The sequence below is a fragment of the Prenolepis imparis genome, unplaced genomic scaffold (genome assembly GCF_030444845.1).
Source record: "Prenolepis imparis isolate NDT839.2.m4 unplaced genomic scaffold, iyPreImpa1.0 SCAF_7, whole genome shotgun sequence".
NCBI classification, from domain to species: Eukaryota; Metazoa; Arthropoda; class Insecta; order Hymenoptera; family Formicidae; genus Prenolepis; species Prenolepis imparis.
Genome location: NW_028141165.1, coordinates 140834 through 156530, shown reverse-complemented (window position 1 = coordinate 156530; position 15697 = coordinate 140834). Strand labels below are relative to the sequence as shown.

The window sequence follows — 15697 nt, the reverse complement described above, 5'->3', positions numbered from 1 at the left end:
ATGATAAATAGAGTGATAGCGCGTATATCATTTATTTGTATCTGTGAAGCAAGAGATGTTTATTATTTATGTCATTTATTACGATCTGAAAGTCTACTCTGAACAATTGAGAAAAAGCAAAACGATAGGAAAATAAATTATAAAAACCTACATAATTCGATCAGTAATTCAATATTTTTCAAGCATATAACACGATGTATATTTTTTTTTTAAATAATGGTATTTGCTTTGAATTACCAATCCTAGGACGAACTTGAGAGTCTTTGATCGTTTTCATAAAGCTGATCATTATATATATACACATATATACATTTTATACACATATACTATACATATTGCGATTTTTCAATCTTCGATAGTATCGCAATAAAATTATTTAAAAACACGAGATTTTCAAAATTTCTCTATTACAAAGTTTTAATTTTTAATGTAAATTAAGAAACAAACTATAATTTTATGTTTGTGTAAAAGAATAATTAAAAAAAAATATATTTTTTAATTTTTATTCTCTATGATGACGAAAAGGTCATTGATTGCTATCGATTGTTTGTCGCTTTATGTCTTGTGACGCTCGTACAGCTAACTGCTTCACGCGATATCAGCAAGTTGCTTCATAATTGCTTCATCGACGTTGAAAATATAATATAAAGGTTATCGCGAGGTCGACAGAGGTAGTGCCTTTAAATATATAACATCTGAAACTTGTATATATCTAATATAAATTAATATATCAATATATACATATATATATATATATATTTATATATAACTTCATTAATATATCTATAAAATTAAAACTCGTATATACCACAGTGAGCCATGAAATACGTAATTTTTATAAATATTTTATATATATATATATATATATACCGGGTGTCCCATTTTAAAGGACCCACTCAAATATCTCAGAAACACTGCGTTAAATCGAAAAATGTTTCCTACAAAAGTTGTAGGGTTTCGAGGGGGACATAACATAGTAATATTTATATGACCTTGGGCGGCGCCTCCAAGGTCAAGTGAAGGTGAGAATGAATTTTTTAAATGGAAACCCATATTTTTTATTATAACATCTTTTTCTACTAATTAATTTGAACAACTTTTATCTGAAGCATTTTTTTTTAAATGCATATGAATATTACTATGTTATGTCCCCCTCGAAACCCTACAACTTTTGTAGGAAACATTTTTCGATTTAACGCAGTGTTTCTGACAATGAGATATTTGAGTGGGTCCTTTAAAATGGGACACCTGGTATATATATATATATATACAGGGTGTCCGGTGGTTCGCGTTTCATTTGTCGTGGGCAGATTCCTGGGATCATTTGGAGACGATTTTTCCTCAGCGAAAATGTCGAGGCACCAATAATTTTCGAGTTATAAGCGATTGAAAATAAAGGGTTTTTCACAAACTAAGCCTTGTGGAAATAAAATATTAACAAAATCACATTCTTCAGTTAATTTCAGGTAGAGTTTACTTTAATAGAATTTTAATTTAAGGCTTAGTTACAAAGATACATGATGACAAAAATTGGGAACATGCAAAAAATGATGACCTCCCTCGACATTTTCCCTGAGGAAAAATCGTCTCTAAATAATCCCAGGAATCTGCCTACGACAGCTGAAACGCGAACCACCGAACATCCTGTATAATTATATATAATTTTTACAATATACAGTTATATCATCACAAGAATTAGGTTTTTTATCATTTTTTCTTTAATATGACGATAGTTTTTTAAAAAAGGTTTCGTACACATAAACAAGAAAAATTACACAATTCAATAATTATTTTAATATAATAATAATAATAATAAAATATTATCCAATAAAAATGTTATTAAATATTTTATACATATACAATAGTATCGCATTTGTATGGTGTTTGTCTTATCATTAAAAATTATTAGTGTTTCATAGTAACAAAGATTTTATGTAAGTAGACGAGTCCTTTATACGCAATTTATACATAACAAGGAAAGAAAAATAACACACAAGTTTTTCATATTTAATCTTGTTATGCTAATAAATTTGTATTTTATTCGCAGAAAGAATTTCATTACTTTCTCTATTTCTTTTTAATCCAGCATGTTTGTAAGTATTCCAAAATTTAGTTGTATTTATTAATCGTCTTGGATAATGTAAAAAGCGAGGAAATTGTAAACAAATTATGAAAAATAAGCAATTAAATTCACAGAAATGTTGATTATTATCAATTGTTTTTTGATAAAATTAATTTATGGAACAGACTTGAAAAAATAAATATATCTTTCCAAAAATATAATTATGTAGATGTAATATAAAAAAGATGTCATAACAGTTGTGTCAATATTAGACATAATTAAGTCGGCGGAAAAAAAATTTATCGTATATTCTTCAAATAACATTAAAGATAAAATTATTCAATTTTAAATAATTAATAATCAATTATTTTTCGCATCTAGAAAGTTTTTGCACATTTTTTTCTTAAAAATTTCGTGGACTTTTAACATTATTGAAGATATATTTTACTACAAAGATAAGAAAAGCTTTATATTAATATTATACAATAGCCTGAATGCAATGCAATTTTGTGTCTCTATCTACAAAGAATAATATATATCACAAGTTGACACGATTCAATTTGTAGAACATGTTATTAATGTTTTATTTATTAAATTAAAATAACTTTTTGATAGGAAGTAATTTACATATATAGTTGCAAAGAATCTTTCATGTGCATTTATCTCTGAACAAACTAGTCAATATTGCTAATCCTTCAAGTGTCTTCTGCATTTAGAATAATTTTGTTTCACAAAATGAAAAATGTCCACAAGACAATATTATTACAGAAATCGATATCATCAATATCTGTAACAATATTGTCTTGTGCAAAAAGATAAGTTTTATTATAAACTTTAATATAACAAAAATTTATTTAGATGGAATATCCATAAAATATGTATATAAATACTTCATAATTCAACTTAAATCATTAAAAGTTGGTTTTTCTCACATTCAAAACTTTTTCCAATTATTGATCATTAAAGATCTTTAGATTTTCAGATTTAAAAATTTCCTTGGATTTGTACATTTTCGACTTTCAAACTATTTAAATTTTACAATTCTCATATTCTAAAATTTACAGACATTTTAAAATCGTAAAGCTTTGTTCTTTAATTATTTTACAAAATTATTTAACAAACGATAAGAGGGGAAAGGGAATATTTACCTTAAAAATTTTTAATCTAAAAAAAAAAATCTAAAATTTCTAAAAAAATTATGCTATTGATATATAGCTGACACATTTTAAGATATTTTGAATCCACATAAGCGTCATTTATGGATATATAGCAAATTTGTAAGTACGTAAAATATTGTCTATTTTATATAAAAAAAATTGTATGTTTATATTTGTAGATTCTTGGATTCTATTTTCGGATTCTCGTATATCCTTTAATTCCTAGAATTATTAGAATTACTATTATAAAATTCCTTTCTTTTTTTTTTTTAGAAAAAGTAGATTTAAAAATTTATAAAATCTTATGCTAAAATAATTTCAAGTGCTTTGCTGAGATATTTAAGAATTTTGGAAGCCATAAATTGTGCAAAACTGTGATACACAAGTTTTTCTCATTATATTTTAATCCTCCCAAGATTTTTCCACTTTTTTTTAAAGATATTCTATGTGAATATCAAATTGTGAAAATACATCTTACAATCTACTACTTGTGGATTATAATAAGCAGTAGCTTATTAATGCATAGCTTTGTAAAATTGTAAGAAAATGGCATTCTTTTTTTTAATATCTCACAAAAGGATTTTTCTATATTTCTGGTATGAAGAATCAAATATTCACAAGCTATTATAATTTCTATTTTACTATTTTTTCAAATTATGAATGAAATTCTGATTTATGCTGCAACATTGCTATATGCACGAAAAATTCAAAGAAATTAACAATAGTTAATTAACAATATAATCATATTAAAGTGTACAGATTTTTCGCGCATAACTTCGCTATCCGACTTTGCATGTATATATAAATCGGGCTTCTTAAATAATAATAATAATAATATAATAATATACAGGACTCTCAATTCGCAAAATAACAATACAATGATATACAAAAAATTGCGTTTGACAGATTAGTGCAGATTATGTAAATCTATTTACATAAAATCTTTGGCAAAATCATCGATTCATATTTTAGTGAATACAGGAATGAAATAAAAGTTATCAGCTGTTTTATTTTGATAAAAACTTTTAAAAAATTTAATGAAAAAAACGAGTGATATATAACGTCTTAATTAATCGATATTTATTGTTAAAAAGATATATGATTCATAAAACATGATATCTATATAATAATCATTATATTATATTATTAATAATAATTATATTAACCCCACCCACCCACCCACACACACACACACACACGTGTATACTAATTATGTTTAATAATCTGAATTATACCGATATATTGTTTGGTACATCAGCAAATAATTTTTTTCCATAGGATTATCTTGAAGGAGCTTTATATGTGAATAATCTATACATATTTGGCAGGACACACACACACGCACGCACGCACGCACGCACGCACGCACGCACGCACGCACGCGCACGCACACACATGAAAAATCACATTGCATAAGAAATATGCTTTCGGCGTTTTACAAAGTAATGAAAAAGATCTAGAAAAAGAGATAATTTGTGAACACAAATTTGTAGTATATATCATATTTCATAACATTATGCATTGAATTCCTATTAATTGAAAGAGATGACAATATATAAATATATATATGTTATCATCGAAATATATTCTTCTCAAAAATTTTATCAAATAAATAAAACAGCTAATGACTTGTTTTTCTCTTCTGTATATATATATATATATATATATATATATATATATATATATATATATATATTTAATAGTATTATTATTCGCAGTGAAGAATTGTCCCACACACGTATATATGTCGTCCATTTTTCAGTTTTTTTTTCCTACAAATAATTCTGATTTCTTTCGGTATATGAGAACGTTCCAGCACCGCTCATGAAATGCACCAGATCAAGAAGGATATGATCGACGGAACGTTTTCTCAGCTGCGTTTCAGCCGACGCTGTCGCCCATCATTTCGGTTTCCGCTTTAAGCTTAAGATTTTCCGTATTCGAATCTCCAATCGCTTCTCCACGTGCATCGACGAACTCCTGTTGATATGTACATACAAAGTATATTACAAAACATAATATAAATATAGAGATATAAAAAATCAAGAATATTGACATTAATCCTTTGTTTGGACCTAATCTATCTTTTCGAAATTGTTCGAGTGCGATCAGATTCGCCTATTGTTTAGTACGTAACAAGTTCTTTCGTATGTCTTTGATGTTTAAGATTCTCGAGTTCTCACTGCAGCCACATTGGATTATAGAGTCGGATTGTGCGCGTATATATTGTGTGATGGTAAAAATAAATTATTTTTTTTGTCACAATTTATATTAGATAGAATAAACCCATAAAATCTACCTCTCTTTACAGAGATGGAGGATAATTTATGAATTAATGGCTGCATAAATAGATTTAATTAACTACCATAAGGCTAACTTTTGTTGGAAATCTAGGACACAGATTGAATTACATATATTTACTAATAAAGGATAGCTGAAAAGAGTTTTCAGCATATTTTACCTATTCATACTATCAAACGTGAATTGTAAAAAAAATTACGTGCTTGATTTTGTCATAATTTAGTATTGATTACAATACGAAAAAGCAGAGACTTAAATCATTAATTTCATGGCGGATTTTAATAAATCAATGGAAATTGTATTATTGCGAAATTGTTTGAAAAAAAAACACTGTATAAAACTCTTTAAAAGTTATGTAAAAGGATCAAATAATAAAATTAATAATTATATAACTATAAATGACAATTAATGACTATAAATAACAATATACTGACAATTTAATTATTATCTCTGAAAAAGGTGAATATCACTTCCAGCTATTTCTATTATCATTAATTTTGAATATAACTTTGATGAAATAGAGTAGTTTTATATTCTACTCGTATTTATTAAATAAAAGAAAACAATTTTCAAAATAATTTCAAAATCAATTTCTATACTTTTTATATAAATAATACTTATAACATAGATTATATTTTTCATTGAGAGTAATGAATATAAAAATATTGCACTTTAATGCAACACATATATTATATATTGAATGTATAAAATAAAGTACAATAAAGTTAGAAAATCTTTCTTACGTCACGAATGATGTCATCGTCTTGATGCACAACGTCATCTGTAAAAACAACATATTGTACATTATTGAACTATTTCACAATGCCTAATTGAATAAAATTACTACTTTAAATATGTATATTTTTTTTAAACATTTTGCAAAAATCTCAAGACTTGTTACGCTAGCAGACTATGGAGAGAGAAATAAACTATGTGCTTGAGATACTTGTTATATTTTTATAAAGTTATTATGTTGTGTTTCGAAATTCACTACCAGTACTGAAAATTTATAATATAATTACGTAATGTAAACTATTGATTTCCAGTACTGGTGGTAAATTTTGGTACGCAGCCTATATAGATATATCGCAATAATTGTAAGAGTGAAATTAAAGTAAAGGACTAACCAGTTGCCGTTTGCGTGTGAGTTGTCGTGGTTATCACTTCTGAAAATTCACGACGCTGTACATCGGTATCAAGTGCGTGTATACGTTCTCTACTTCTACGTAATTCTTTTCGTAATTTTTCTCGCTCTTCTTCTCTCTCTTTTGTGATTTCCTGCAATTCACTCAAATTTACTACAATATGTGAAAAGCATGGCAATTTTACAATAAAGATAAATTCTGTTCATTTTTTTTCCTTTCTTGCCTATTTCTGTTATCTACATAATAACAGAATATATTAAAAAAGATAATAACAATTAAGCAATTATGAAGCAAATTTTTTTTCTCTGATTCAAACATCTTATTTTCTCTTACTTCTTCCTTTGTTATAAAATGTTATTAGCGTCTTTCTTAATATATTCTGTCATTATGTAGATAACACATAAAAAAAAAAGTATAATTCATTCTTAGTTTATATAATTTTTAATTTTAAATTATCTATAAAATCAAAATGATAAAGCATGTATAAATGATGATTTTATATCATGTATAACTCTCTAACAGAATGTATAATATATCATTTTATGTTTCATCTTCATTTATCTAAAAGAGCAACAGAACTACAATCTGATTACAACAATCACGAAGACTACTATCGTTTCTTGTCTGATCAGAGACACGCATGTAACATCAGTATTCTAAAGTTAGAATAAATGAAGATAACGAGAATGAAGAAAGTAGAGTACTTTTATGGTATATTTACCAGGAGTTGTGACAGTTGAGAAAGCTGGGACGTGAGATAATGACAAATCGGCTGCATCATTCCTACGATCGATTGCTGAGGATGCGAATGATTTCGTAATGAGGGGCAACCGGTAGCTTCGCATGCAGCGGGAGGTGATAATGTCGATGCTCCACACGATGCAAATATCGTTTCCGTTTCGCTTACGTTTAACGCAGAATTCAACATTCCCACTAGATGATCCGCTGTAGGCAAAAGTAAAATGTAAAAATGTAGCATATATATATATGTGTGTGTGTGTGTGTGTGTATATATATACATTTTTATCCTTTTAAGGATCCTGGGTGCTCACCGCGGCCATATTGGATTGTGACGTCAGAGGCGAGAAAGCACACGCTGAAAATTCTTAGATGCCATTTTTTAATGAAAAGATATTTCGATTAAACAGCACTTAAGATGGCTTTAGCACACTCTTAAAAACCCCCGAAAACTATCCTTTTCCCTTTATAATCAATCAACATCTGTAAAATGATCGAGATATCAGACTTTGACATGCGGAATGACTGCGCATGTGCAAAGACCAGACGGACGGCTTCATAATATTACATTTTACAGCTGTTGATTAATTATAAAGGGGGAAAGGATAGTTTTCGGGGTTTTTTAAGAGTGTGCTAAAGCCATCTGAAGTGCTGTTTCATCGAAATATTTCTTTATTTCGAAATGGCATCTAAGAAATTTTAGCGTGTGTTTTCTCGCCTCTGACGTCACGATTTCGACATGGTCAGAAAGGAGCCAGGAGCCTTAAAGTAAGATTAGATTATAGAGATTACTAAGATTTTTCTAAAGAGATACTAAGATTACTAAGATTTCAAAAAAGAGTTTGATTCTTAATAATACTTTGGCTAATAGCAGCAAGTATAAGTTCAACGGGTTCTTTTTCCACAGTGGATGGTTCAGATGCTATGTCTGCCACATGCTCAAAATCTTCTTTAGGAATATTTAATATATCCGCCATTAATAGGTGCTTCTCGAGCAGAGCCTGTTTGATTATTTCGTCCTTACGCCTCAGACATTCTGAAAAATTGCAAATGTCTTGTTTCAGTAAAATCATAATACCGTTCAACTTCTCTAGATTTTATATTGAAAAAATTGTGTGTGTGTAGACTTTTATTTTATTTTAAAGTTTTGTTTTAAGGCTCCTGGCTCCTTGTCGACCATGTCAAAATCGTGACGTCAGAGGCGAGAAAACACACGCTAAAATTTCTTAGATGCCATTTCGAAATAAAAATATATTTCGATGAAACAGCACTTCAGATGGCTTTAGCACACTCTTAAAAACCCCCGAAAACTATCCTTTCCCCTTTATAATCAATCAACAGCTGTAAAATGTAATATTATGAAGCCCAGTTCGTCTGGTCTTTGCACATGCGCAGTCATTCCGCATGTCAAAGTCTGATAACTCGATCATTTTACAGCTGTTGATTGATTATAAAGGGAAAAGGATAGTTTTCGAGGTTTTTTAAGAGTGTGCTAAAGCCATCTAAAGTGCTGTTTAATTGAAATATCTTTTCATTAAAAAATGGCATCTAAGAATTTTCAGCGTGTGCTTTCTCGCTTCTGACGTCACAATCCAATATGGCCGCGGTGAGCACCCAGGAGCCTTAAACTTATTTTATTTTACCTGTAAGTAGAAAACACAAGTTATCAAGTACCAACATTTTACATAACATTTTTACTACACAATTTAAATAATATTGTTGCAATATTATCATATATATTTTGATATAATCATATTTTAGTAAAATAAAATAAAACAAAATAATTTAAAATTATATTAAAAAAAGCTTGTACCTATTGGTGTAAGAACCGGCTGTGCAATGTGCACCGGTGCTACTTCTACATGAACTTCCAGTGGATCTATCAATGAGAGCTGAGTGCACGTGACCATTCGTAATGGCTCTGCTACACCTATATGTAGAAAAAAAGTGTGTTATTTTAAAAATAAGTTGGTTTTATTATCGCAGCTATATTTGATTGAGCAGCATTTTTTATTTTTTACACATCTCGAAATAAATGAACTGTGCGGTATGAAAGAAAGTGTCACACAATTCGCACATTAAATATAATATAAATATAATGTAAATGTGTAAAATGTGTCAGACAAGTGTCACTTTTTCAGTTCAGTTTTGAATTAATGTCCGCAGTTGTAAATTATGTCCGAAACTGTCCAACAGAAGTTGGACGCAACAAAAGTCGGCACAATTTTTATAATATCTCTATTATTGCAATGTTTTTTATTTGGAATACATACCTGTCATTGGCGATTCAGTCGATTGCTGTTGTATCCGTTGTTGCGTTTGTTCAGTCGTGGGAGACGTGGTGGTTTCCGTAGTCGTGGTGGTTTCCGGTATCTCCTCATCCTGCTCCTGCATCCTGCTGTCGGTATTACCGGCAGCAGCGTTTTGTCCAAGCTCCCTGGATTCTCTATTCCGCGACTGAGTCTTCTCAACGATTATGCTGTCCGCTTCCGAGGACAATCCTCCATCCTCTATCGCATGCGTCGGTTCTTCCGGGAGCATAGTAGGCGGTGTTGGTCTTCTGCCCTGGCGATCGCGCGCCTTGTAAGCTTCAACGGCCTCAGAGATGTGCTTACACCAGAGTTTGCGCTCCGCGGAAGACGGCGCCACTAGATTATACATTTGCGCGCCGTTCTGCGAAGTATTGACCAGATAGAGAGAGTCCTTTTCAGCGGCGTTGTGACGTACGAGTACAGTGGACAACTTGACGATTGGACTGAGCACGGAATTGCCCGCCTGGTTGGTCGTGTTAATAAACTTGAGTAGATATTTGTCGTCTTGTCGATGTAGGAAAAAGATTGTATCGTCGAGCAGCACTACATGCAGATCCACTGGCTTTGGTACCGAACGATTCGGCATCGATCGATTCGGTTCGGTACGCCGCCACTGCAGCGGTCCCTCGTAAATCAGTTTACGCTTCGTGATGTCAAGATTCTTGAATTCTTGCACAGTCGGATGATCGAACTTGTCAAAAGCCGATCGATCGATCGTTCGCTGAATCTCTGCGAGTCGCTGGTGGTCCTCGGCCTCCCTCACCGCCTGATTAACGCGACTCAGGATCTCTTTACTTCGCTCGAGGCTGCGCAACACGGCTGCCTTCTCTCTTTCGTTACTATCCGGCGTGTATTTGGCGAGATTCTCAAATAGCAATGGGTATTTGGTAAGTCGCAGCATACCGGTGAGTATGTGATCTTTCAATTGAAGCCGGCGGCACAGCGGATTCGCTTCCACTTCGTTTAGGAAGGCGTTTAACTTGGAATCTTTGCGTCGACGATCGCGCAAAGCGTCCAAGGCGACTTGCTGCTTAGCGCAGTAAGTCGACGCGGCTCTCTCGAACGCCTCGCCGGCCTCGCCGTCAAACATCTCTAGCAAAAGTTCGCCCACGTCGCTTACGCACGGGTTCTCCTTCTTTTTTCGTTTCATCGACTGGTTGAAGCGCGAATGGATCATCAACATCTCATCCAAGTTGGAGAAGAGCAGTTGAATCTGATCCAACGGCAGAACTTGGGACTCCAACAAAGGTTTGTGGAAGACGTGCGAGAGTACTTTCAGCGCGCGAACGTGAGAGCGTTCGGTGTGAAATAATTCTGAAAAAAAGTCGATTAACGTGCACATACATGGGTGCGGCACCAATTGTAAGATTGAGGATAGATTAGTCATCGTAATATTTGAATGACGACAATACTATAAGATTTGAACAAAAACGTGTGCACGTTTTGGAACAGTGCAGATCTCTCGGGCTTTTACATTATAGATATCTTATTAATAGGACCTCATATAATTTTAGAACGAGATGATTACTCACCGTTAATAACATCCTGTCTCTTTTTCTCAGAATTGCTGAGCTGTGCGAGTACATCCTCGGCGACAGCCTGGCTCCAATCCGGCGGATCAGCCTCAACATCGACATCACTGTCCCATGAAGTTGAAGCGCTTGCCGCCGATGTGGTGGGATGTACCTGCTCCAGGCTGGTACTGGGACTATCCAGACTCCTCGTCGACAGGCTGCTGTTTGACGAACTGCCGGCCGAATTCCCGGGAAAAGTACCGGAAGGCTCACAATCGCTGGAACCGACTCTATAGTCAATCGTTAGCAATTTATGCATTTTGCTATCGACTTTAATTATAACGTTTAGAATCGTTGAACGTACTAGAATATTTCGCACTATCATATCGATTTTATAAGCAGGATACATCGATATTCGATTTTTGAAAGAAACCGTAAAGATCTGGTGTCGCCGAATCTTGAAAATTAAATTTTTTTAAATTTCTCTAATGGTCTCCTGCTTTTCGAAAAACTTAAATTTAGATTTAAAAGTTTCATATATGTCTTAAAATGCAATAAATTTATAAACATTTTTTCTGTCATAATATACTTTAAGTGTTGAAAAGAGTTTGTTTCTTTTATTTCATATAAAATATTAATTACGATACAATATAAATTTTTTTAAACCAAGATTAGAAGAAAGTGAGAAAATTTTGATATTCTTCTCAACAGAAATAAGCTTTATTTTAGCTTTATTACCTCCTTTTCTCTTTTATAAAGTTTGACTTCATCACAAATGACAGATAATGTATTTTTTATAGATAAAAGTTTGCTTCAAATTTTTCTATTTTACTAATACATACTAATACTAATAGGAGATTTTGCTATGAAAAATAATATTAAATAAGTAATTGATTATCATAATAAAGTTTAGTCACTTTGTTACACGAAATAAATAATGAAACTGACACAATATCGCTACGACAGTAAAAATCTTTTTCTCCGTACGATGGGTATTGTAAAAAATACCTTTCGGATCTCGTACATCGCTCGTTAAGATAGCATGGATGATCGTGCGCAGCGTCGTCACTCGGCATAAGTATTTCGGTAATGCTTTCGTCAGTATTGGAATAATTCTTGAGGGTGGCGGCATCAACTGACCGATCCGAATGTAGGGGATGTAGGGAATGTAGGGTTACCGCCACATGAGTCGGCGGCTCGTCCGGGATCTCATTATCATTATCGTGAGAAGCGGGACGAGGGCGGACGCGTCGCGAGCCGTGTTGCCTCATTCTCTTCTAGTTCTCTTGAGACGCCGGGTCTACAATGAGTCGTTAGTTGTAAGTCGTAAGAAAATTGACCAACTACAGTCGATTATTTTTGAAATAATCAACTGTGGTTGGTCAATTTTCTTACGACTTACGACTAACGACTCATTGTAGACCCGGCATGGAGAGCTTCATCAATCATCAACACGTCACACGACACAAGACACAAGACGACAAAAGATCCGCGCACGCTTCGCATCAACGCATGCGGTATAAGTAAATATTCTCCGATTCTTTTCGGTTTATGTTACTATAATACTTTAGAGTAAATTCCATATGTTCATCTTATATGAAATAATAGGTGAGTTATTTAAAATCTAAAATATTAAGATTAACGGATTGATAGTAAACAGCCAGATTTTAAAGGTCGTTGGTTCAATATCGAAGGCTATATAACAATGCAGTGGCATTTCAATCTAAATTGTAAAATGTGAGGTAACAACGCTCTAAATAAAAAGAGACCTTTCAAAGAAATACAGAATGTACAGAGAATATAGTCACGAGTCACGAGTTATATCTTTCTCTTTAATACATTTGATAGAAATGTTTTTGTAAAAATATCAAAAGAGCCCGACAGTGAGAGAACACGCTTAATTCTTGGCAAGTGCCATAGAATCTATTAAGAACTTTTTGCTTTAAAAATATATTATTTTATATTATACTATACTATTATGTATTATACTAATTAACATTTTAAATATTCGTTTTGTTTTGATGTGTGATATGTGTGTGTGCTCCTTCTTTCTTTCATTTATTAAAAATACTTTTTGCTTATATATAAAAATCGAAGAAATTATCAAAATCGTGTTACGCTACAAGTAATAAGAAAGTTTTGTTTTTAAATGCGCATGCACATACGCAATCACTGTTTGCAAATTTTTAGACGAAGAGGGCTAAAGATATATGTATAATATATACAGAAAGAATCTATCTCTCTCTTTCTCTTACTCACTCACTCGAGTAAGCGCACCTTGCAGTAACATAAATGGCTAAAATCTGTGGTTCAAAGAATTGCGCTTAGTGAAAGACACTTTGTACAATCGTATTGATTCGAGGGTATCGATCGCTTCGGAAATAAAAGCCAAGACATATCCGTGCTCTGACATCATTCCATTTACCAGAACCCATATTAGAGGAACCTGATAAAAACGGATCATTTTTTTTCCTGTTCACACAATCTCTTATCGATTCTTTAAAGTAGACATAAAATAAAGAGATTTTTTGTAAAAAGTCATCATTCTGCGAATATAACCGCGGTTTGAAGTTTTAGATTCTTTGATTATCTCTATTAACGTGTCGTATTTTCTCGTATAAAAATTGTATCTATATTTATCCATATAATTAGCTATTTTCTATGTTTAGAAAGAGAGAGAGAGAGGCGGGGGGGAGAAAAAATGAGAAAGGACGGTTTTAATCTTCCTCGTTCAAATCGTGATTCATAAAACTAATATAAAAACTAATATAAAAACAATTTTTTTTCCATGTCCACACACACATACATATACACACATATTCGTCGTTTTTCTTCTTTAAGATATCGATGCATTTTATTAATTTTTATTAAATTTTTTTTCGTGCGTCATGGTCTTTAATCGCACGTTAATCTTCGTTTATGTATAAAATGCGCCAAGTATATAAAGAGAACCAAGTACATAATATAATGAAGTAAAAAATAAATTATTCTTACGACAGATAACAGTAGCAATAGATAGTTTCTTTCTTTTTTTATAAAATTAATATCTGACAGAAGATATTTTTTGTTAAGAGAGATGGCTTATCTCTAATGTAAATTCTACTTCATATGTATATATATATATAATAATTACTCAAATGCGAAAGGGAGCACAATATTAGATGATTTAAAGCCATACGTATTTTTTAAAATTTGATTAAAATATGTATGTATATATAGTTTAATTGTATTGTACGTATGTAGTGTATGTACGCCTCTTTTCTCTCCGCACATGTCTTTTTTTTAAATCATCTCGAAATGATGTTCGAAATGCGAATGCAAACATCATGCAACAACCATCGATAAACTCGCTTGTCATTCATCAACTAAAAGCACGAGTTCTCTGTTCGCTGTATAAATAATGTAGCTTTTTTACAATTCTCATGAAATATCATTGATCGATATATTATTAGTTCTCTCTCATCGGTTACCAATTACTTGGAAAATGATAATCGTGCATCTTTCGGATTTAGATATTTAGATATTTAGTCAATCACGCGTTCCTTAAATTACTTATTTAATTGACTTCCAGAGATAAAAATGGAAAGCTCTGCGGTATTAAATTAGTCGCTTAGACGTCCCATTTAAAAATACTTTTACACTTTTTATTTTATTTTATCGAGACATTTCGATAAAATAAAATAGCAAAATAATGAGATCGTTGAATGAGATTATAGACAACTTTATGTCGATGAAAAAAATTATTTGCGTTATAAAAAATAAGAATTAGAAAAAGTTTATGTCAGAATATTATTTTTTCAAAGTATCTCTAAATTAAATGAAAAACTATTTAAATATTTCTTTTTAAATTAATACTTAAATAACATGTTCGGACTTATTTGTCCATAAAACAAAATCTGAGATTTTGAATTTCTTTTTACAGCAAAACTCTCAATAATCAAAGACTCAATCACTATATGGTCATTAAACTTTTTAGAAATCTGCACGCATAATTTCTTTTAATTATTAATCCACATATTCCTCCATACATTTTCCCGGAATGATCGGAAGCGCACGATTTTATTAAAGAAGATAGAAGAAGATAGAGAAGGTATGGCGTTGATTCGTATATCAACTCGGAAATTGAATCGACTGAAGCCACTGGATGCGACTTGAAAATTGCATAAGAATTTTAAGTTCGGTAAATTTAGCACTACTTTTACCATCGAATAATTGATAAAAGATTAATTCGAGCGACACGAGTGGTACAAGAGCAGATCCGAGTCGAACGAGGGTGCTCTCGTAAGACGAATCGAATTGTGCCAAACGAAAAGCGGCCGTTTGTTTCAAAAGCGTTCCGAAAGCGTGGGTGTTTCGTGCTGTCGAAGCGACGCAATAGCCATCCGCGGAATTGAACGTTTAACGTCACACTGAAGGCCTTCCGAACCCGAACGAAAGCTCTCTGTCTCTCTGTATACACACCTTCGTA

General features: G+C 31.9%; 1 protein-coding gene across 3 annotated transcripts in view; it reads right to left on the bottom strand.

Annotated features, from left to right (window-relative positions):
- Positions 1-4872: 4872 nt before the first annotated feature.
- Rhogef2 (Rho guanine nucleotide exchange factor 2) overlaps positions 4873-15697 on the bottom strand; it is a 29491-nt gene continuing 18666 nt past the window's right edge. For 2 of the 3 annotated variants that reach the window (XM_083043027.1, XM_083043030.1), the window contains 8 exons: positions 11248-11519; positions 9677-11029; positions 9217-9333; positions 8263-8439; positions 7387-7610; positions 6648-6798; positions 6264-6301; positions 4873-5199 (listed from right to left, as the gene is read on the bottom strand). In XM_083043027.1, the coding sequence (XP_082899153.1) occupies positions 5101-5199; positions 6264-6301; positions 6648-6798; positions 7387-7610; positions 8263-8439; positions 9217-9333; positions 9677-11029; positions 11248-11519 (2431 nt within the window). In that variant the 3' untranslated portion in view covers positions 4873-5100. The remainder of the gene's footprint in view (positions 5200-6263; positions 6302-6647; positions 6799-7386; positions 7611-8262; positions 8440-9216; positions 9334-9676; positions 11030-11247; positions 11520-15697) is intronic. The other variant, XM_083043029.1, reaches the window with a different exon arrangement.